Raw genomic sequence first — 25,477 nt, forward strand, 5'->3', positions numbered from 1 at the left:
CACCCCAACTCCTCCTACCATTCCTCTCCAAACTCCTTGAGCAAGTTGTCTACACCCACTGTCTCCAATTCCTCTCGTCCTATTATCACTTTGACCTCCTCCAATCTGACATCTGTCCCCATCACTCCTCAGAAACTGCCCTCTCAAGGGTCACCGATGATCTCCTTCTTGTCAAATCCAACTGCCTCTACTCCATCCTAATCGTCCTCGACCGCTCGGCTGCCTTTGACACTGTGGATCACTCCCTTCTCCTGGAAACGTTATCCAACCTTGGCTTCCTTGACTCTGCCCTCCCTTGGTTCTCCTCTTATCTCTCTGGCGGTTCAATATCAGTCTCCTTCACGGGCTCCTCCTCTGCATCCCACCCCTTAAATGTGGAGGTCCCCCTTCTATTCTCCATTTACACCCACTCCCTTGGAGTGAGCATAGTGAGCACTTAAACAGCATGGCCTAGTGGCAAGAGCACAGGCTTGGGAGTCAGAGGACATGGGTTCTAATCCCAACCCCACCACTTGTCTGCTGTGTGACCTTAGGCAAGTCGCTTAACTTCGCACAGTTCCTCGCCGCCGCTCGAGGGGCTTCCTTTCCATCCTTTCCATATTATGGGGTGATTTGAAATATAAACAGGTCTCTGTGGGTGTGTTGTAGGTATTGAGCGCTTACTTTAGGAAAGTACAGTAAAACAGAGGTGGTAAACAGGATTCATGCCCTCAAGGAGTTTGCGGTTTAGCCGGGAGGCAAAAATTCAACAAAAGATAATAATAATAATAATGTTGGCATTTGTTAAGCGCTTACTATGTGCAAAGCACTGTTCTAAGCGCTGGGGGGGATACAAAGTGATCAGGTTGTCCCATGTGGGGTTCACAGTCTTAATCCCCATTTTACAGATGAGGGAACTGAGGCTCAGAGAAGTTAAGTGACTTGCCCAAGGTCACACAGCAGACATGTGGCGGAGCCAGGATTCGAACCCATGACCTCTGATTCCAAAGCCCGGGCTCTTTCCACTGAGCCACGTGGGATTGGAGTGGGTTGACTACAGTTGACTGAGTGCTTAGGTGGTGATGTGGGGCTGAAAATGTCAATTGATAACTGGCAGTTTCTACCATCTTCATTTATAAAAAGGTTAAAAGTGATCCTAGTCCCGTTCCCTGGAGAACCTCTCTGTATACACTTCTCCATTCCTAAAACTGGCTTTCTTTTTATCCCTTCTCTTACCTGAAGCAGCGTGGCTCAGTGGAAAGAGCCCGGGCTTTGGAGTCAGCAGTCATGGGTTCGAATTCCGACTCCACCACATGTCTGCTTTGTACCTTGGGCAAGTCACTTAACCTCTCTGAGCCTCAGTTCCCTCATCTGTCAAATGGGGATTAAGACTGTGAGCCCCACATGGGACAACTTGATCACCTTGTATCCCCCCCAGTGCTTAGAACAATGCTCTGCACATAGTAAGCGCTTAACAAATGCTATCATTATTATTATTCCCTGTGCCTCAGTTTCCTCAGCTGTAAAATGGGGATTAAGACTGTGAGCCCCATGTGGAACAGGGACTGTGTCCAACCTGATTACCTTTCATGTAGCCCAGCGCTTAGAACAGTGCTTGGCATGTAGTAAGCGCTTAAGAAATATCATAATTACTATTATTAGCATTAGCAAATGCCACAATTATTAAGTATTATGGTTCTCAATATAATAATAATAATAATAATGCCATTATTATTATTATTATCATACAGTAAGCGCTCAATAAATACGATTGAATGAATGAATGAATGAATGCACACAGTAAGCGCTCAATAAATACGATTGAATGAATGAAAAGTTGGCAACACAGAGAGACGGTCCCTTCCCTTCTTAGAACAGCGCTTGGCACATAATAAGCGCTTAATAAATGCCATTATTATTATTATTATCACACAGTAAGCGCTCAATAAATACTATTGAACGAATGAATGCACATAGTAAGCGCTCAATAAATACGATTGAATGAATGAATGCACACAGTAAGCGCTCAATAAATACGATTGAATGAATGAGCACACAGTAAGCGCTCAATAAATATGACAATGAATGCACACAGTAAACGCTCAATAAATACGATTGAATGAATGACAAGTTGGCAACACAGAGAGAAGGTCTCTTCCCTTCTTAGAACAATGCTTGGTACATAGTCAGCGCTTAATAAACGCTGTTATCATTATTATTATCACACAGTAAGCGCTCAATAAGTATGGCTGAATGAATGCACACAGTAAGTGCTCAATCAATACGATTGAATCAATGACAAGTTGGCAACATAGAGAGACGGTCCCTTCCCTTCTTAGAACAGCGCTTCACACATAATAAGCGCTTAATAAATGCCATTATTATTATTATTATTATCATACAGTAAGCGCTCAATAAATACGATTGAATGAATGAACGCACACAGTAAGCGCTCAATAAATATGATTGAATAAATGAGCACACAGTAAGTGCTCAGTAAATACGATTGAATGAATGACAAGTTGGCCACATAGAGAGACTGTCCCTTCCCTTCTTAGAACAGCGCTTGGCACATAGTAAGCGCTTAATAAATGCCGGTATTAGTATTATTATCACACAGTAAGCGCTCAATAAATACGACTGAATGAATGCACACAGTAAGCGTTCAATAAATACGACTGAATGAATGCCCACAGTAAGCGCTCAATCAATACGATTGAATGAATGAGCACACAGTAAGCACTCAATCAATACGATTGAACGAATGACAAGTTGGCAACCCAGAGAGACGGTCCCTTCCCTTCTTAGAACAGCGCTTGGCACATAATAAGCGCTTAATAAATGACGTTATCATTATTATTATTATCACACAGTAAGCGCTCAATAAATACAATTGAATGAATGAATGAACACAGTTAACGCTCAATAAATATGACTGAATGAATGAGCACACAGTAAGCGCTCAATAAATACGACTGAATGAATGCACACAGTAAGCGCTCAATCAATACGATTGAATGAATGACAAGTTGGCAACACAGAGAGACGGTCCCTTCCGTTCCTGGAACAGCGCTTGGCACATAACAAGCGCTTAATAAGTGCCGGTATTATTATTATTATTATCAGACAGTAAGCGCTCAATAAATACGACTGAATGAATGCACACAGTAAGCGCTCAATAAATACGACTGAATGAATGCACACAGTAAGCACTCAGTCAATACGATTGAATGAATGACAAGTCGGCAACCCAGAGAGACAGTCCCTTCCCTTCTTAGAAAAGCACTTGGCACGTAACAAGCACTTAATAAATGCCATTATTATCATTATTATTATCACACTGTAAGTGCTCAAAAAATACGATTGAATGCATGAATAAATGAATGCACATAGTAAGCGCTCAGTAAATACGATTGAATGAATGAGCACACAGTAAGCGCTCAATAGATACGACTGAATGAATGCCCACAGTAAGCGCTCAATCAATACGATTGAATGAATGACAAGTTGGCAACCCAGAGAGACGGTCCCTTCTCTTCTTAGAACAGCGCTTGGCGCATAATAAGCGCTTAATAAATGCCGTTATTATTATTATCATCACACAATAAGCGCTCAATAAATAGGATTGAATGAATGACAAGCTGGCAACATAGAGAGACGGTCCCCTCCCTTCTTAGAACAGCGCTTGGCACATAATAAGCGCTTAATAAATGCCGTTATCATTATTATTATTACACAGTAAGCGCTCAATAAATACGACTGAATGAATGTATACAGTAAGCGCTCAATAAATACGACTGAATGAATGCACACAGTAAGCGCTCAATAAATACGATTGAATGAATGAATGAATGCACACAGTAAGCAGTCAATAAATACGACTGAATGAATGCCCACAGTAAGCGCTCAATAAATACGACTGAATGAATGAGCACACAGTAAGCACTCAATAAATACAACTGAATGAGTGCACACAGTAAGCGCTCAGTAAATACGATTGAATGAATGAATGCATACAGTAAACGCTCAATCAATACGATTGAATAAATGACAAGTTGGCAACACAGATAGATGATCCCTTCCTTTCTTGGAACAGTGCTTGGCGCATAATAAGCGCTTAATAAATGCCGTTATTATTATTACTATTATCACACAGTAAGTGCTCAATAAATACAATTGAATGAATGCACACAGTAAAGGCTCAATCAATACGATTGAATGAATGACAAGTTGGCAACCCAGAGAGACGGTCCCTTCCCTTCTTAGAACAGCGCTTGGCACATAATAAGCGCTTAATAAATGCCGTTATTATTATTATTATCATACAGTAAGCGCTTAATAAATACGACTGAATGAATGCACACAGTAAGTGCTCAATAAATACGATTGAATGAATGAATGAATGAGCACACAGTAAGCACTTAATAAATACGACTGAATGAATGCACACAGTAAGCGCTCAATCAATACGATTGAATGAATGACAAGTTGGCAACCCAGAGAGACGGTCCCCTCCCTTCTTAGAACAGCGCTTGGCACATAATAAGCGCTTAATAAATGCCTTTATTATTATTTTTATCACACAGTAAGCGCTCAATAAATATGATTGAATGAATGAATGAATGAATGCACACAGTAAGCGCTCAGTAAATACGATTGAATGAATAAATGAGCACACAGCACTCAATCAATACGATTGAATGAATGACAAGTTGACCACATACAGAGACAGTCCCTTCCCTTCTGAGAACCGCGCTTGGCACATAGTAAGCGCTTAATAAATGCCATTGTTATTATTATTATCATGCAGTAAGCGCTCAATAAATACGACTGAATGAATGCACACAGTAAGCACTCAATAAACACGATTGAATGAATGAGCACACAGTAAGCGCTCAATCAATACGATTGAATGAATGACAAGTTGGCAACACAGAGAGATGGTCCCTTCCCTTCTTAGAACAGCGCTTGGCACACACTAAGCGCTTAATAAATGCCATTATTATTATTATCATCACAGTAAGTGCTCAATAAATATGACTGGATGAATAAATGAGCATACAGTAAGCGCTCAATAAATACGACTGAATGAATGCACACAGTAAGCGCTCAATCAATACGATTGAACGAATGACAAGTTGGCAGCACAGAGAGACGGTCCCTTCCCTTCTTAGAACAGCACTTGGCACATAATAAGCGCTTAATAAATGCTGTTATCATTATTATTATCACACAGTAAGCACTCAATAAATACAACTGAATGAATGCACACAGTAAGCGCTCAATAAATACGACTGAATGAACGAACACAGTAAGCGCTCAATAAATACGATTGAATGAATGAGCACACAGTAATCGCTCAATCAAAACGATTGAACGAATGACAAGTTGGCAGCCCAGAGAGACGGTCCCCTCCCTTCTTAGAACAGCACTTGGCACATAATAAGCGCTTAATAAATGCCGTTATCATTATTATTATCACACAGAAAGCGCTCAATAAATACGATTGAATGAATAAATGAGCACACAGTAAGCGCTCAATAAATACGACTGAATGAATGCCCACAGTAAGCGCTCAATCAATACGATTGAACGAATGACAAGTTGGCAACCCAGAGAGACGGTCCCTTCCCTTCTTAGAACAGCGCTTGGCGCATAATAAGCACTTAATAAATGCCGTTATCATAATTATTATCACACAGTAAGCACTCAATAAATATGACTGAATGAATGCACACAGTAAGCGCTCAATAAATACGATTGAATGAATGAATGAAGGAGCACACAGTAAGCGCTCAATAAATACCACTGAATGAATGCCCACAGTAAGCGCTCAATACGACTGAATGAATGCACACAGTAAGCGCTCAGTAAATACGATTGAATGAATGAATGCACACAGTAAGGGCTCAATAAATACGATTGAATGAATGAATGAGCACATAGTAAGCGCTCAGTCAATACGATTGAACCAATGACAAGTTGGTAACATAGAGAGATGGTCGCTTCCCTTCTTAGAACAGCGCTAGGCACATAATAAGCGCTTAATAAATGCCATTATTATTATTATTATCACACAGTAAGCGCTCAATAAATACGATTGAATGAATGAATGAATGAACGCACACAGTAAGCGCTCAATAAATACGATTGAATAAATGAGCACACAGTAAGCACGATTGAATGAATGACAAGTTGGCCACATAGAGAGACGGTCCCTTCCCTTCTTAGAACAGCGCTTGGCACATAACAGGTGCTTAATAAATGCCGTCATCATTATTATTATTATCACACAGTAAGCGCTCAATAAATACGACTGAATGAATGAACGCACACAGTAAGTGCTCAATAAATACGACTGAATGAATAAATGAGCACACAGTAAGCGCTCAATAAATACGACTGAATGAATGCCCACAGTAAGCGCTCAATCAATACGATTGAACGAATGACAAGTTGGCAACCCAGAGAGACGGTCCCTTCTCTTCTTAGAACAGTGCTTGGCGCATAATAAGCGCTTAATAAATGTCATTATTATTATTATCATCACACAATAAGCGCTCAATAAATACGACTGAATGAATGAACGCACACAGTAAGTGCTCAATAAATACGACTGAATGAATAAATGAGCACACAGTAAGCGCTCAATAAATACGACTGAATGAATGCCCACAGTAAGCGCTCAATCAATACGATTGAACGAATGACAAGTTGGCAACCCAGAGAGACGGTCCCTTCTCTTCTTAGAACAGTGCTTGGCGCATAATAAGCGCTTAATAAATGTCATTATTATTATTATCATCACACAATAAGCGCTCAATAAATACGATTGAATGAATGAACGCACACAGTAAGCGCTCAATAAATACGATTGAATAAATGAGCATACAGTAAGCACGATTGAATGAATGACAAGTTGGCCACATAGAGAGACGGTCCCTTCCCTTCTTAGAACAGCGCTTGGCGCATAATGAGCGCTTAATAAATGCCATTATTATTATTATCACACAGTAAGCGCTCAATAAATACGACTGAATGAATAAATGAGCACACAGTAAGGGCTCAATAAATACGATTGAATAAATGAGCACACAGTAAGCACGATTGGATGAATGACAAGTTGGCCACATAGAGAGACGGTCTCTTCCCTTCTTAGAACAGCGCTTGGCACATAATAAGCGCTTAATAAATGCCATTATTATTATTATTATTATCATACAGTTAGCGCTCAATAAATACGATTGAATGAATGAATGAATGAACGCACACAGTGAGCACTCAATAAATACGATTGAATAAATGAGCACACAGTCAGCACGATTGAATGAATGACAAGTGGGCCACACAGAGAGACGGTCCCTTCCCTTCTTAGAACAGCGCTTGGCGCACAATAAGCACTTAATAAATGCCATCATTATTATTATTATCATCACACTGAAAGCTCTCAATAAATACGACTGAATGAATGCACACAGTAAGCGCTCAATAAATACGACTGAATGAATAAATGAGCACACAGTAAGCGCACAATAAATATGACTGAATGAACGCCCACAGTAAGCGCTCAATCAATACGATTGAATGAATGAGAAGTTGGCAACACAGAGAGACGGTCCCCTTCCTTCTTAGAACAGCGCTTGGCGCATAATAAGCGCTTAATAAATGCCGTTATTATTATTACTATTATCACACAGTAAGCGCTCAATAAATACGACTGAATGAATAAATGAGCACACAGTAAGGGCTCAATAAATACGACTGAATGAATGAGCACACAGCAAGCGCTCAATCAATCAATATGATTGAACGAATGACCAGTTGGCAACACAGAGAGACGGTCCCTTCCCTTCTTAGAACAGCACTTGGCACATAGTAAGCGCTTAATAACTGCCATTATTATTATTATTATTATCACACAGTAAGCGCTCAATAAATACGATTGAATGAATGAACGCACACAGTAAGCGCTCAAAAAATACGATTGAATAAATGAGCACACAGTCAGCACGATTGAATGAATGACAAGTGGGCCCCATAGAGAGACGGTCCGTTCCCTTCTTAGAACAGCGCTTGGCACATAATAAGCGATTAATAAATGTCGTTATCATTATTATTATCAGACAGTAAGCGCTCAATAAATACGATTGAATGAATGAATGAACGCACAGAGTACGGGCTCAATAAATACGATTGAATAAATGAGCACACAGTAAGCACGATTGAATGAATGACAAGTTGGCCACATAGAGAGACGGTCCCTTCCCTTCTTAGAACAGCACTTGGCACATAATAAGTGCTTAATAAATGTCATTATTATTATTATTATTATTATTATCACACAGTAAGCGCTCAATAAATACGATTGAATGAATAAATGAGCACACAGTAAGGGCTCAATAAATACGATTGAATAAATGAGCACACAGTCAGCACGATTGAATGAATGACAAGTGGGCCACATAGAGAGACGGTCCCTTCCCTTCTTAGAACAGCGCTTGGCACATAATAAGCGCTTAATAAATGCCATTATTATTATTATTATTATTATTATTATCACACTGTAAGCGCTTAATAAATACGACTGAATGAATAAATGAGCACACAGTAAGGGCTCAATAAATACGACTGAATGAATGAGCACACAGTCAGCACGATTGAATGAATGACAAGTGGGACACATAGAGAGACGGTCCCTTCTGTTCTTAGAACAGCACTTGGCGCACAATAAGCGCTGAATAAATGCCATCATTATTATTATTATCATACAGTAAGCGCTCAATAAATACGATTGAATGAATGAATGTACACAGTAAGCGCTCAATAAATACGATTGAATAAATGAGCACACAGTCAGCACGATTGAATGAATGACAAGTTGGCCACATAGAGAGATGGTCCCTTCCCTTCTTAGAACAGCACTTGGCGCACAATAAGATCTTAATAAATGCCATTATTATTATTATTATTATTATTATTATTATCAGACAGTAAGCGCTCAATAAATACGATTGAATGAATGAACGCACACAGTAAAGGCTCAATAAATACGATTGAATAAATGAGCACACAGTCAGCACGATTGAATGAATGACAAGTTGGCCACATAGAGAGACGGTCCCTTCCCTTCTTAGAACAGCACTTGGCACTTAATAAGCGCTTAATAAATGCCATTATAATTATTATTGTTATCACACAGTAAGCGCTCAATAAATACGATTGAATAAATGAGCACACAGTCAGCACGACTGAACGAATGACAAGTTGGCCACATAGAGAGACGGTCCCTTCCCTTCTTAGAACAGCGCTTGGCGCATAATAAGCGCTTAATAAATGCCGTTATTATTATTATTATTATTATCACACAGTAAGTGCTCAATTCATACGATTGAATGAATGAACGCACACAGTAAGCGCTCAGTAAATACGATTGAATAAATGAGCACACAGTCAGCATGATTGAATGAATGACAAGTTGGCCACATAGAGAAACGGTCCCTTCCCTTCTTAGAACAGCGCTTGGCACACAATAAGCGCTTAATAAATGCCATTATTATTATTATTATTATCACACAGTAAGTGCTCAGTAAATACGATTAAATGAATGAGTACACACAGTAAGCGCTCAAAAAATACGATTGAATAAATGAGCACACAGTCAGCACGATTGAATGAATGACAAGTTGGCCACATAGAGAGACGGTCCCTTCCCTTCTTAGAACAGTGCTTGGCGCATAATAAGCGCTTAATAAATGCCATTATTATCATTATTATTATTATTATCACACAGTAAGTGCCCAATAAATACGACTGAATGAATAAATGAGCACACAGTAAGGGCTCAATAAATACGATTGAATAAATGAGCACACAGTCAGCATGACTGAATGAATGACAAGTTGGCCACATAGAGAGACGGTCCCTTCCTTTCTTAGAACAGTGCTTGGCCCATAATAAGCGCTTAATAAATGCCATTATGATTATTATTATCACACAGTAAGCGCTCAATAAATACGCTTGAATGAATGAATGAACGCACACAGTAAGGGCTCAATAAATACGATTGAATAAATGAGCACACAGTCAGCACGATTGAATGAATGACAAGTGGGCCACATAGAGAGACGGTCCCTTCCCTTCTTAGAACAGTGCTTGGCGCACAATAAGCGCTTAATAAATGCCATTATTATTATTATCATCACACAGAAAGCTCTCAATAAATACGACTGAATGAATGCACACAGTAAGCGCTCAATAAATACGACTGAATGAATAAATGAGCACACAGTAAGCGCACAATAAATACGACTGAATGAATGCCCACAGTAAGTGCTCAATCAATACGATTGAATGAATGAGAAGTTGGCAACACAGAGAGACGGTCCCCTTCCTTCTTAGAACAGCGCTTGGTGCATAATAAGTGCTTAATAAATGCCGTTATTATTATTATTATTATCACACAGTAAGCGCTCAATAGATACGACTGAATGAATAAATGAGCACACAGTAAGAGCTCAATAAATACGATTGAATAAATGAGCACACAGTCAGCACGATTGAATGAATGACAAGTTGGCCACATAGACGGTCCCTTCCCTTCTTAGAACAGCGCTTGGCGCATAATAAGTGCTTAATAAATGTCATTATTATTATTATTATTATTATTATTATCACACAGTAAGCGCCCAATAAATACGACTGAATGAATAAATGAGCACACAGTAAGGGCTCAATAAATACGATTGAATAAATGAGCACACAGTCAGCACGACTGAATGAATGACAAGTTGGCCACATAGAGAGACGGTCCCTTCCCTTCTTAGAACAGCGCTTGGCACATAATAGGCGCTTAATAAATGCCATCATTATTATTATTATTATTATTATTATTATCAGACAGTAAGTGCTCAATAAATAAGATTGAATGAATGAACGCACACAGTAAGCGCTCAGTAAATACGATTGAATAAATGAGCACACAGTCAGCACGACTGAATGAATGACAAGTTGGCCACATAGAGAGACGGTCCCTTCCCTTCTTAGAACAGCGTTTGGCGCATAATAAGCGCTTAATAAATGCCATTATTATTATTATTATTATTATTATTATCACACAGTAAGCGCTCAATAAATACGACTGAATGAATGAGCACACAGTCAGCACGATTGAACGAATGACAAGTGGGCCACATAGAGAGACGGTCCCTTCCCTTCTTAGAACAGCGCTTGGCGCATAATAAGCGCTTAATAAATGCCATTATTATTATTATCATCACACAGTAAGCGCTCAATAAATACGACTCAATGAATAAATGAGCACACAGTAAGGGCTCAATAAATACGATTGAATAAATGAGCACACAGTCAGCACGATTGAATGAATGACAAGTGGGCCACATAGAGAGACGGTCCCTTCCCTTCTTAGAACGGCGCTTGGCGCATAATAAGCGCTTAATAAATGCCATTATGATTATTATTATCACACAGTAAGCGCTCAATAAATAAGATTGAATGAATGAATGAATGCACAGAGTACGGGCTCAATAAATACGATTGAATAAATGAGCACACAGTAAGCACGATTGAATGAATGACAAGTGGGCCACATAGAGAGACGGTCCCTTCCCTTCTTAGAACGGCGCTTGGCACATAATAGGCGCTTAATAAATGCCATTATTATTATTATTATTATTATTATCAGACAGTAAGTGCTCAATAAATAAGATTGAATGAATGAACGCACACAGTAAGGGCTCAATAAATACGATTGAATAAATGAGCACACAGTCAGCACGACTGAATGAATGACAAGTTGGCCACATAGAGAGACGGTCCCTTCCCTTCTTAGAACAGCGCTTGGCGCATAATAAGCGCTTGATAAATGCCATTATTATTATTTATTATTATTATTATCAGACATTAAGCGCTCAATCAATGGGATTGAACGAAGGGAAGGCCGTGGGGGAGCAGGCTCTGGCTGAGGGGAGGCGGGGTTGGGCGGGCCTCAGGCTTCAGGGCGGGGCCTAGGCCGCGGCTCCCGGAAGTGGCCAAGGCAGCCACTTCCGGTCGGCGCGGAGGGTGTCGGGAGCGGCCCGTCGCCCACCTCAGCGGGGCCGGCCTGAGGGGAAGGAGGCCCGCCATTGGGGGGCTGAGGCAGACGGCGCTTGACCCCTCAGGACCGGCGACATGGGTGTCGCCGACACGTTGTGAGAGGCCGGCGGGGCCCCGAGGATGGTTTGGGGGCGGGTGGCGTCCAGGCAGGAGCCAGAGGGGCGGCCCACCCGCCGTTGAGGCGCCTCTGAGGGAGGGGAGAGGGGGGCCTCAGTTTCCCCCCACCCCCCCCCCCCACCATGGCCTCCTCGTCGGGGAACGACGATGACCTCACCATCCCCCGGGCGGCGATCAATAAGATGATCAAAGAGACCCTGCCCAATGTCCGGGTGGCCAACGATGCCCGGGAGCTGGTGGTGAACTGCTGCACCGAATTCATCCACCTCGTCTCCTCCGAGGCCAACGAGATCTGCAACAAGTCGGAGAAGAAGACCATCTCCCCCGAGCACGTCATCCAAGGTGGGTGCCCCCCCCCCCCCCCCGAAATCGATCGATCAGTCAGCATCGTGATGGCGTTTGGTAAGCGCTTAATCAATCAATCAATCGTGTTTATTGAGCGCTTACTATGTGCAGAGCACTGGACTAAGCGCTTGGGAAGTACACATTGGCAACACATAGAGACAGCCCCTACCCAACAGTGGGCTCCCAGTCTAAAAGGGCTTAGCGTGGCTCAGTAGGAAAGAGCCCGGGCTTTGGAGTTAGAGGTCATGGGTTCAAATCCCGGCTCTGCCAATTGTCAGCTGGGTGACTTTGGGCAAGTCACTTCACTTCTCTGGGCCTCAGTTCCCTCAACTGTAAAATGGGGATTGAGACTGTGAGCCCCCCGTGGGACAACCTGATCACCTTGTAACCTCCCCAGCGCTTAGAACAGTGCTTTGCACATAGTAAGTGCTTAATAAATGCCATTATTATTTATTATTTACTATGTGCCAAGCGCTGGGGAGCTTATAAGGTGATCAGGCCCCCCCCCCCGCGGGGTTCTCACAGTCTTCATCCCCGTTTTCCGGATGAGGGAACTGAGGCCCGGAGAAGCGAAGCGGCTTGCCCAAAGTCACGCAGCTGAAAATTGGCCCAGCCGGGGTTTGAACCCGTGACCTCTGACTCCAAAGGCCGGGCTCTTTCCATTGAGCCACGCTGCTTCTCGTCAGTCAGTCGTATTTATCGAGCGCTTACTGCGTGCGGAGCACTGCGCTAAGCGCTTGGGAAGTCCAAGTTGGCAACATATACAGTCCCTACCTAACAGTGGGCTCACAGTCTAAAATCAATCAATCAATCAATCGTATTTATTGAGCGCTTACTGCGTGCAGAGCACTGGACTAAGCGCTTGGGAAGTACAAGTTGGCAGCATGTAGACGGTCATTCATTCATTCAATCGTATTTATTGAGCGCTTACTGTGTGCAGAGCACTGCACTAAGCGCTTGGGAAGTACAGGTTGGCAACATATACAGTCCCTACCTAACAGTGGGCTCACAGTCTAAAATCAATCAATCCATCGTATTTATTGAGCGCTTACTATGTGCAGAGCACTGGACTAAGCGCTTGGGAAGTACAGGTTGGCAGCATATAGACGGTCATTCATTCATTCAGTCATATAGAGCGCTTACTGCGTGCAGAGCACTGCGCTAAGCGCTTGGGAAGTCCAGGTTGGCAACATAGAGAGACAGGCCCTACCCAACAGTGGGCTCACAGTCTAAAATCAATCCATCGTATTTATTGAGCGCTTACTATGTGCAGAGCACTGGACTAAGCGCTTGGGAAGTACAAGTTGGCAGCATGTAGACGGTCATTCATTCATTCATTCAGTCGTATTTATTGAGCGCTTGCTGCGTGCAGAGCACTGCGCTAAGCGCTTGGGAAGTACAAGTTGGCAACATATACAGTCCCTACCTAACAGTGGGCTCACAGTCTAAAATCAATCAATCCATCGTATTTATTGAGCGCTTACTGCGTGCAGAGCACTGGACTAAGCGCTTGGGAAGTACAAGTTGGCAGCATATAGACGGTCATTCATTCATTCAATCGTATTGAGAGCTTACTGCGTCCAGAGCACTGTGCTAAGCGCTTGGGAAGTCCAGGTTGGCAACATAGAGAGACAGGCCCTACCCAACAGTGGGCTCACAGTCTAAAATCAATCAATCCATCGTATTTATTGAGCGCTTACTATGTGCAGAGCACTGGACTAAGCGCTTGGGAAGTACAAGTTGGCAGCATATAGACGGTCATTCATTCATTCATTCAATCGTATTTATTGAGCGCTTACTGCGTGCAGAGCACTGCGCTAAGCGCTTGGGAAGGCCAAGTTGGCAACATATGAGACAGGCCCTACCCAACAGTGGGCTCACAGTCTGAAATCAATCAATCAGTCGTATTTATTAGAGAAGCAGCGTGGCTTAGCGGAGAGAGCCCAGGCTTTGGAGTCAGAAGTCATGGGTTCAAATCCCGGCTCCGCCAATTGTCAGCTGGGTGACTTTGGGCAAGTCACTTAACTTCTCTGGGCCTCAGTTACCTCATCTGGAAAATGGGGATTAAGACTGTGAGCCCCCTGTGGGGCAACCTGATCACCTTGTAACCTCCCCAGTGCTTAGAACAGTGCTTTGCACATAGTAAGCGCTTAATAAATGCCATTATTATTATTATTATTTATTGAGCGCTTATTATGTGCAGAGCACTGTACTAAGCGCTTGGGAAGTACAAGTTGGCAGCATATAGATGATCATTCATTCAATCGTATTTATTGAGCGCTTACTGTGTGCAGAGCACTGCACTAAGCGCTTGGGAAGGCCAAGTTGGCAACATATAGAGACAGGCCCTACCCAACAGTGGGCTCACAGTCTAAAATCAATCAATCAATCGTATTTATTGAGCGCTTACTGTGTGCAGAGCACTGTACTAAAAGGGCGACCGTGGTGGGGCTACCCCTTCCTTCATTCGGTTCGCCCCGGTCGTGTGAGCCTGCTGTTGGGTAGGGACCGTCTCTCTATGTTCCCAACTTGGACTTCCCAAGCGCTTAGTACAGTGCTCTGCACCCAGTAACCGCTCAGTCAATACGCTTGATTGACTGATTAAGCGTTTAAGGTGTGCTGAGCGCCCTACGGGTTCAAATCCCAGCCCCGCCACTTAATAATAATGATGGCATTTGTTAAGCGCTTACTATGTGCAGAGCACTGTTCTAAGCGGTGGGGGGATACAAGGTGATCAAGTTGTCCCACGTGGGGCTCACAGTCTTAATCCCCATTTTACAGATGAGGTAACTGAGGTTCAGAGAAGTGAAGTGACTTGCCCAGGGTCACACAGCAGACATGTGGCGGAGTCGGGATTCGAACCCATGACCTCTGACTCCAAAGCCCGTGCTCTTTGCACTGAGCCACGCTGCTTCTCACTTGTCAGCTGTGTGACTTGGGGCAAGTCACCTCACTTCTCTGGGCCTCCGTTCCCTCATCTGGAAAATGGGGATGAAGGCCATGAGCCCCCCGTGGGACAACCTGACTTCATTCGTTCAATCGTATTTAATAATAATGGCATTTATTAAGCGCTTACTATGTGCAAAGCACTGTTCCAGCGTATTTATTGAGTGCTTACTGTGTGCAGAGCACTGTACTAAGCGCTTGGGAAGTACAAGTTGGCAGCATATAGAGACGGTTGTTCATTCATTCAATTGTGTTTATTGAGCGCTTACTGTGTGCAGACCACCGTACTAAGTGCTTGGGAAGTACAAGTTGTCAGCATATAGAGACGGTCATTCATTCATTCAGTCGTATTTATTGAGCACTTACTGTGTGCAGAGCACTGTACTAAGCGCTTGGGAAGTACAGGTTGGCAGCATATAGAGACGGTCATTCATTCATTCATTCAATCGTATTTATTGAGCACTTACTGTGTACAGAGCACTGTACTAAGCGCTTGGGAAGTACAGGTTGGCAACATCTAGAGATGGTCCCTACCCAACAGTGGGCTCACAGTCTGATCAACCTTGTAACCTCCCCAGCGCTTAGAACAGTGCTTTGCACATAGTAAGCCCTTAATAAATACCATTATTATTATTATTACTAAGCGCTCGCTTCTAGACTCTGAGCCCCTTGTTGGGTAGGGACCATCTCTATACGTTGCCAACTTGTACTTCCCAAGTGCGTAGTACAGTGGTCTGCACATAGTAACCGCTCAATAAATACGATTGAATGAATGGATGAAAGAGTGCTTAGTACAGTGTTCTGCACACAGTAAGCACCCAGCGGGGCTAAGTGGAAAGAGCCCGGGCTTGGGAGTGGGAGGTCATGAGTATTTGTTAAGCGCTTACTATGTGCCAAACACCTTTCTAAGCTCTGGGGAGGATACGAGGAGATCAATTTATCCCATGTGGGGCTCACAATCTTAATCCCCATTTTCCAGATGAGTTGACTGAGGCCCAGTGAAGTGACTTGCCCAAGGTCACACAGCTGACAAATGGCGGAGCAGGGATTAGAATCCAGCGCTTAGAACAGTGCCTTGCACATAGTAAGTGCTTAATAAATGCCATTAAAAAAAACCCCATGACCTCAGACTCCCAAACCCGGGCTCTTTCCACTGAGCCATGCTGCTTCTCTTGTTAGCTGTGTGACTTTGGGTAAGTCACTTCGCTTCTCTGGGCCTCATCTGTAAAATGGGGATGAAGACTGTGAGCCCCCCGTGGGACAACCTGATCGCCCTGTAACCTCCTCAGCGCTTAGAACAGTGCTTGGCATATAGTAAGCACTTAATAAATGCTTATATTTAATTTGTCACCATTAATTTGTCCCTATTTTTCATTCATTCACTCACTCGTCATTAATAATTACGAGTGAGTGAATGAATGAACAATAGTGACATTCCAGGCTCACAGTCTAGAGAGGAGGGGAGGCAGACATCAATACAAATAATTTGCAATGATGATGATAATAACAGTGAGGGTATTTGTTAAGCGCTTACTATGTGCCAAGCACCGTTCTAAACCCTGGGGTAGATTCAAGGTAATCAGGTTGTCCCACGTGGGGCTCACAGTCTCAAACCCCATTTTATAGATGAGGTCACAGAGGCACAGAGAAGTTAAGTGACTTGCCCAGGGTCACCCAGCAGACAATGGCGGAGGCGGGATTAGAGCCCATGACCTCTGACTCCTTGTACTTTCCAAGCGCTTAGTATAGTGTTCTGCATCCAGTAAGTGCTCAATAAATACGATTGAATGAACGAATGAATAAATAAAGGAGAGGTCCCTCCACCGGCCCTATCCCGAAAACACCAAAAAAAATAAAAATAAAAAGGTCACCCGTGCAATAAAGGCTCGTATTGCCGAAGAAAAAGCACTTGGCACTCGTGTGACACCTTTTTATGCACAGTGACTACAAGTTAATCATTCCCGGGATTAATTATGGCCCATAACATCCCCTACGGGGAAGTGGTAGCCTTTTTGCACATAGCCAAACCGAAGCAGCGCGATTAGCCGGCTTGCCCAAGGTCACCCCAAAACAGTGGCAAACGGGTGGGGATTGACTTATTCTCCCGGAGAGATTTAAATAACATTCCATGGTTCCCTAAAAAGTATAGCTTTCTTTCTTTATCCTCTACCTGAAAGGAGTGAAGAATCCTTTGCCAGTCACCCTTTCTTTTTCCTGAAAGGGCAGTGTAGGAAATCATATTTATTTTTTAAAAGAAAGGGCATAGGTTCTGCTCTTGAAAGACCAGTTTGCAGTGTTCTCTGGTCGCATGGGTACTTTAAGAAAAACACTGGTTCCTCATGTTATGGAGATGAGAATGTTTGTAGAGGGGCCGTGTTTACTCGTTCCTGTAATCTTCCATCACAGTTGCCCTTATATTTTGCTTTTTACGTTAGCCAGGAGAGAGAAAAAATATTTGGTTGTTGCTAGAAACTTGGATGGAAAGCTTATTTTGGAAATCTGAAACTGACCATTTTCCTATTGAATATTTTTATGCTGGCATAATCAATTGAATTTATATACTCTCAAGTCATTTGAGCCATGTTTGTATGCGAAAGCATAAACTGTTTCTTCAGCTGCCATATTAGATTTGTGGGTTTTTTTTCCCCCCACCTTTTAAATGACCAAATAGAGATGTTTGGGGATTGTTTGTGTGTTGTTACCCATCATGATGGACCTTTTGGGGTGCCTTTAGGTAATACAGAACCTGGTAGTTTCCCAAAAAACCTTCATGAAAAGGACTATGTAACTGTTTGGTTTTTATTCCTGATGTTCCTGTGTGTTTAATTTAATAGTGTTAACTCCACCCCACAGCAGTGATGTAAACTGCAGCAATTACTGTTGCAACCTGAGTGCTCTCAGTACTTTCTATGTGTGTATCTATACATATATATATCAATATATCAAGCGGATTAACTACAGCAGCCAATTTGTACTTCCCAAGCGCTTAGTACAGTGCTCTGCACACACTAAGTGCTCAATAAATACGATTGAATGAATGAATGAATCTGAGTTTTGTTAAAACCAATTGCTGTTTTCTGTAATTATAAAGAGAAGAAACCCACTTTTCTGAGATGGAGAATACTTGGTTTCAGGGCACTCATTGATTGGCAAAGATCTCATAGTGTGCAGGTCAGTCAGTCAATCGTATTTATTGAGTGCTTACTGTGTGCGGAGCAGGTGATATTTTACTCTGAGTATTGATGAAAGGAATAAATGTGAAGATCTTGACTCTCTGCTGGGTAGCTGTAAAATCTACCCCATGTTCTTGTTGGAAAGGAGACCTAAAACCCCATTAAAAAGGTTTTTGCCATCACAAAGACATCATCAATCAATATAGATTTTCTGTTTTGCAGCTGCATCTGCTTACTGTGCTGAAAAATGACAGTTCAGCAGAGTGCTTCCTTTGGGCTGAATTTTTATCTTGGCTCTTTCTGATTTGTCAGAACTACTTACTGTAGCATCTACTATACAAGATTATCCATAATAGAAAGTCTTAGTAATAATGAGGGTTTCTATGAAGTGCTTACTATATGACAGTCCCATGCTGGGGTAGATGCAAGAGAATGAGCTCACAATCTAACATGGGGCTCACAATCTGAGAGGTAAGGAAGCATTTTATTGCAATGTCAATATAATAAATAATCCTTTTGTGTTGCTTTTTTTATGAAAAGAAGCATGAACAAACTTAAAAAAGAGTGTGCCTCAACCTTCACTACTGAAGTTGAGATCTTTCCAGAATTTAATAATACCTTACAAACAGGCTCCCTGGGCACAGCTTATTCTGTTCTATGGTATGTTTAGATTTGATTGACATAATGGAAAAAAAATGCTGGTGGAGCAAACAATATGGTATTTCTGCATTCTGAAAAATGTGTGGGTGTGGATGTCGCTAAATTGTGAGTCACGATTTAGAATCAGAATAAAAAGGGTAACTTCTCTGGTGTCCCAAAATTAAAAACGGTAATTTATCCAAAGAAGTGAATCCTGTGAAAGGGGACATGCTGTACTTGCGCTTCAACCAAAAGTAACTTGTGATTCAGAAGCAGCCTATTGCTGGTTTTGCTGCTTCATGAAATATAGATTAGTGGTAATGGGGCTATTCAGTGTGGCCATTAAAAATCAAAGAATCAAGGTAATTCCTTTGAAAATTTCATTTTTATTTTACTAGATCCCCTCAACTTAATCTAAATCAAGTTTTTAAAGATGCAGTCATTAAAATGTTGTGCTGCAATAGTAGCCACAGCAAAATAATCAGTTTTGGAACACTGGGTTTGTGTTCTGGATCAAAGAACCCTGTGCTCACGAAAACTGGCCATGTAATACATCTCTACTGATATTTTGTGCATGTCCAAGAACCTTACCACGCTGTCTTGTTGGAAGAATCCAACGCTTAGTACAATGCTTTGCACACAGTAAGCGCTCAATAAATACGATTGAATGAATGAAAATAATCCAGGTGTGTTGTGGGAAGAAGGTTCCTTGATAACTCATTTTGGATAGAATGAAATCGAGGGATGAAAACTTGTGTTAATAAAATCCCCTTCTAGACTATAATAAGGTCGTTGTGCCTGTCAGTTCTGTTGCATGTGCTCTCCCAAGCGCTGAGTACAGTGCTCTGCACACAGTAAGCGCTCAATAAATACCATTGATTAAATGAAAGGACTGTATTTTTAAATCACCGCTTAAAAGATTCTTATTGTGGAGCTGTGGAGTAGTAGTATTAATGGCATTTACTAAGTGCTTACCACATGCCTCTCTCCGGCACTGCAGACCCGCGTGGTCCCCGATTTGGGACCGACTGACTGGTGGTGGGTTCATTCTGTTGTGGAGATGTCTGCAGCCTGCCTGGATGGGAGCATGTCCCTGCTGGAATTCCTCATGGCGTAGAGGTGAATGATTTGGATAGGTGGAGGGGCTAGGAATTCTTCATAGTGTGGGGCTGAATGAATTGGATAGGTGGTGGGGGGAGATGCATTTCAAAGCAGCATGCCTAGTGGGTAGAGCCCAGGCCTGAGGGTCAGAAGGACTGGGTTATAGTCCCAGCTCCTCCATTTGATAATAATAATAATAATAATAATGGCATTTATTAAGCGCTTACTATGTGCAAAGCACTGTTCTAAGCGCTGGGGAGGTCACAGGGTGGTCAGGTTGTCCCACGGGGGGCTCACAGTCTTCATCCCCATTTTACAGATGAGGTAACTGAGGCCCAGAGAAGTTAAGTGACTTGCCCAAAGTCACACAGCTGACAATTGGCGGAGCTGGGATTTGAACCCCTCACCTCTCACTCCAAAGCCCGTGCTCTTTCCACTGAGCCACGCTGCTTCTGCTGTGTGACTTTGGGCAAGTCACTTCACTTCTCTGTGCCTCAATTACTTCATCTGTCAAATGAGTATTAAGACCCGGGAGCCCCATGTGGGACAGGCACTGTATCCAACCTGATTTACTTGTATTGATCCCAGCACTTAGTACAGTGTCTGGCACATAGTAAGCCCTTAACAAATGCCACTGTTATTATTATTATTATTATTATTATTGATGATAATAATGACATTTGTTAAGGTAGTTGATAATAATATGTGTATATATTATATATAGAATATAATAAATAATAATGGCATTTGTTAAGCGCTATGTGCCAAGCACCGATCTAAGCACTGGGGGGATACAAGGTAATCGGGTTGTCCCACATGGGGCTCACAGTCTTCATCCCCATTTTACAGATGAGGTAACTGAGGCCCAGAGAAGTTAAGTGACTTGCCCAAAGTCACAGCTGACAAGTGGCGGAGCCAGGATTAGAACCCACAACCTCAGACTCCCAAGCCCGTGCGCTTTCCATTTAGCCACGCTGCTTTTCTCTCTCCCTCTCCCCCTCCCCCCCACCTCACAACCAAAGTTTCGGAGAGTAGGTTGGGGGAAATAATTGGAAAATAGCTTCTGAAATTACATACATATGTGTGTTTCCAATTTTTCGGTTGGAAATGGATATGTTAATGACAATAGAAGGATCATTTGCATGGTAAATCATTTTTTCATAAAATGATTGGGGAAAGTATAATTTAAAAATGAACATATTAATGAAATTAGACTTCCTCCTAGTTGTAGTATCTGTAATTTAAACCTGAGCTGACTAAAGACTATTGCAGTTACTAAGTAGTGATTCAGTATCACTATGTAATAGCACTTCTTTATCCTTTCACTTGCCAATACTTTGTACATTGGAAGTGCACAGTCACAAGTAACCACAAAGGTGTACTAACTGGCTCCAGACAACAAGAGAGGAGAAGCAGCATTTCTCTTGTTATATGTTCCTCTACTGGCCTGAGATGCATGAGAAAATCAATAGTCCCCTGTTTCTGGCTGGTGCAGTGCAGAGGGTGAATTTTTTGTATGCTACTCCTTTACGATCTACAAGTGTTGCGCCCAACCATTCGTAAGTAAGCTTGAGTACTTTGTGCAGAGTATTGTACTATATGCTTGGAAGACTACAGTAGTTAGTAGACCTGAGTTTACAGTCTAGTTGGGGAGAAAGGAACTGAAATATAAGGGGACGTAATAGAATATAAAGATATGCAACTAAGTCTTAACTGTGTGAGTACTCGAGTTCTTAGGTGATACGGAATTGCTGAAGTGTAGATGAGGAAATATGGTGGAGAGGTGGGAGATTTATTAGGGAAGGCCTCCTGGAGGGAGTGCGATTTCCTTGATGTGGTGGGCCTTGAAGATTAGAAGAGCAGATGATCTGCCAGATGTAAAGGGGGACAGAGTTATAGGCAGAAAGGAGGATGAGAGTGGGTGGCTGGAGCCAAGAGTAAAGCGGAGTAAAATAGGGTGGAGCGGAATGAGAATAAGCAGGGGAGAGAAGGCTGATTGAGTACCTTAAAGCAAATAATAATTGGGGTATTTAAGCTCTTACTATATTTCAAGCACCAAACGGAGCTCTAGTGTAGTTACAAGGTTATTAGGTCGAATGCAGTCTCTGTTACCCGTGGGGCTTAGAGGGAGGGACAACAGGAATTTAATTTCTTTTTTTACAAAAGAGGAAACTGGGGCCCAGAGAAGTTCAGTTACTTGCCCACAGCAGAAGGTAGTGGTGGAGCTGAAATTAGAACCCAGATTCTCTGGTCAAGAATTTCTGCTTGAGCATAGAGGAGTGGGCAACTGCTGGAGGATTTTGAGGAGTGGGGAGACGTGTGCAGAATGATGTTTTAGAAAAACGATCTGGACAGCAGAATCAAGTATGGACTGGAGAGGGGAGATGCTGGAGGAAGGGAGGTCTTCCAGATTGTACTTTCTGTGAACAAGGGCACTGCATGATGAAAAGGATTCATTGTCCAGAAAATACAGTGTCGATCTTAGTGCACGGATTAGCCAGGCGTGAGGTTGATTTCACAGGGATCAGGCCTTCCAAATCTGCCCAGAAAAAAATCTGGTGTGCTCTCAAAGAATTTCCTGGGCTTCTGTGTGCTCTGTCCAATGCTCCCGCTGCTTTCTGGCTCCAGCGTGTGGGGGATAACAGTGCATTTTGTTTCTATTCATTGTTTAGTGTGCCATTTGATGTTTTTTTGCTTTTTCCCCTAATTTTCACCAAAAAAGTGAAAATTGCTCCCCTCCAACGCTTTCCACTCTTGAGTATCATAGTCAGGATGATGTTGACTATCACTGTTGATAGTCAATATGACTATCGCAAGTGCTTGGCACATAGTAAGTGCATAACAAATACCATCATCATCATGATAGTTGACAATATGGCTACCAGTATTGTAGTTTTACCAAGTAGATGAGGGCGTAGTGGTGGGTACTCCTTTTCCCGTGACTTCAGGCTACTCCTGGTCTCCCTACCAGTCATCTTTCACTGTAAGCCCTTGGGGTTGAGGACTCAGTCCATAGAGCATGGATGGCTCAGTGCAAACCGTCATCAAAACTGCCAAAACAAATTAAACACGTATCCTGTTAGTAGGAGATCAGTCAGTCAGTAGGATCTAATAGGCACTTTACTGTTTGTAGAACACCATACTAAAGGCATGGGGAAAGTATAACACTATAGAGCTGTACTTTCCCCCTCTTAACCATTGGTTAAGCATTGAGCAATGCTTCCGCGAATGTTGAAGAGCCTCAAAAGGTACACAGGTGGATTTTCATGGTTAAAGTGTCCAAAAGTGTCTCTCTGACACCTGCACTCATGGAATCAGTCTCACCATCAGGAATATCATCTTGGAACCCAATAGTTTTCCTTCAGTACATAAGTTGAATAAAATAAGGCTGTACATTTAACCTGGATAAACCTGTAAAATTATTTAGTAAGCAAAAACTAGTATTGATTGTGGAGCATATTGTGTTTAAAATATTTAGTGCCATCTTTGTGGAATTTTTAAGAATGTTGGCTGTTTCTAGTTATTATTAGATATATTGGCAATTTCAAGCAGCTTTTTTTCTTATAGAAAAGTTTCATTCATTCAGTCGTATTTATTGAGCGCTTACTGTGTGCAGAGCACTGTACTAAGCGCTTGGAAAGTACAAGTTAGCAACATATAGAGACTGTCCCTACCCAACAGCGAGTTCACAGTCTAGAAGGGGGAGACAGACAACAAAACAAAACGTATTAACAAAATAAAATAAATAGAATAAATATATACAAGTAAAATAGAGTAATAAACATGTATAACATATATACATATATATAGGTCCTGTAGGGATGGAAAGGAGGTAAGGTGGGGGGGAGGGAGAGAAGGGGGAGAAGAAAGAGAGGGCTCAGTGTGGGAAGGCCTCCTGGAGGAGGTGAGCTCTCAGTAGGGCTTTGAAGGGAGGAAGAGAGCTAGCTTGGCAGATGTGCGGAGGGAGGGCATTCCAGGCCAGGGGGAGGACGTGGGCCAGGGGTCGATGGCGGGACAGACGAGAACGAGGCACAGTGAGGGGGTTAGTGGCCGAGGAGCAGAGGGTGCGGGCTGGGCTGTAGAAGGAAAGAACAGAGGTGAGGTAGGAGGGGGCGAGGTGATGGACAGCCTTGAAGCCGAGAGTGAGGAGTTTCTGCCTGATGCGTAGGTTGATTTCATTGGCAACATTTTGTTCTGTGATGGAGGTGGGGAGTACTAGGGGTAGGATATTCTGTTATTGTAATGCAGTGAGAATCAGAGGCAGGAGAGGCAGAAAGGCATTAGTGTTAGTCCAGAGGGCATTGGAGAGGAACTTTGGAAATGGAAGGTGACATGGGGAGTCAGGATGAAGTTGACAGGTTTCTTCTCTACCTCTCACAAGCTCTTCTGGGCTGGCTGTAATTACTGCCAACTCCCTTTATTACCCTCCCCTCCATCATTTTAAATACAGTATTCTTATCCTCTCCATCCAAACTGTTACCATGCTGATCCAAGCTCTCATCCTATCCCGCTTTGATTACTGCATCTGGCTCCCCATTGACCTTCCTGCCTCTTTCCACTGCAGTCCATACTTCACTCTGCTGCCTGGATCATTTTTTCTAAAAAAAAAATATTCAGTCCACATCGCCTCACTCAAAATCCTCCAGTGGATGCCCATTCACTTTGGCATCAAACAAATGCCTTACCATCGGCTTTAAGGCACCCAGTCACCTCTCCCGTTCCTACCTTTGGTTTCCTACTACATCCCAGCCCACACACTTCACTGCCAGTCTACTCTCTGTACCTCATTCTCTAAGCCTTTGCCTGTGTCATCCCTCTAGGCTAGAGCTCCCTCCTTTCCTCATTTAGTCAGTCATATTATTGAGCGCTTACTGTGTGCAAAGCATTGGAGAAGCAGCATGGCTTAGTGGAAAGAGCACGGACATTCATTCGTTCAATCGTATTTATTGAGCGCTTACTGTGTGCAGAGCACTGTACTAAGCGCTTGGGAAGTACAAGTTGGCAACATATAGAGACGGTCCCTACCCAACAGCGGGCTCACAGTGTAGAAGGGGGAGACAGACAAC

General features: G+C 42.6%; 1 protein-coding gene across 1 annotated transcript in view; it reads left to right on the forward strand.

The window, feature by feature from the left end:
• Nucleotides 1-12,048: 12,048 nt before the first annotated feature.
• Nucleotides 12,049-25,477, forward strand: part of DR1 (down-regulator of transcription 1) — a 35,881-nt gene continuing 22,452 nt past the window's right edge. Inside the window, exon 1 of the mRNA XM_038745021.1 lies at nucleotides 12,049-12,549. Coding sequence (XP_038600949.1) covers nucleotides 12,330-12,549 — 220 coding nt within the window. The 5' untranslated portion in view covers nucleotides 12,049-12,329. The remainder of the gene's footprint in view (nucleotides 12,550-25,477) is intronic.

This window comes from Tachyglossus aculeatus, chromosome 4 (genome assembly GCF_015852505.1).
Source record: "Tachyglossus aculeatus isolate mTacAcu1 chromosome 4, mTacAcu1.pri, whole genome shotgun sequence".
Taxonomy (NCBI): Eukaryota; Metazoa; Chordata; class Mammalia; order Monotremata; family Tachyglossidae; genus Tachyglossus; species Tachyglossus aculeatus.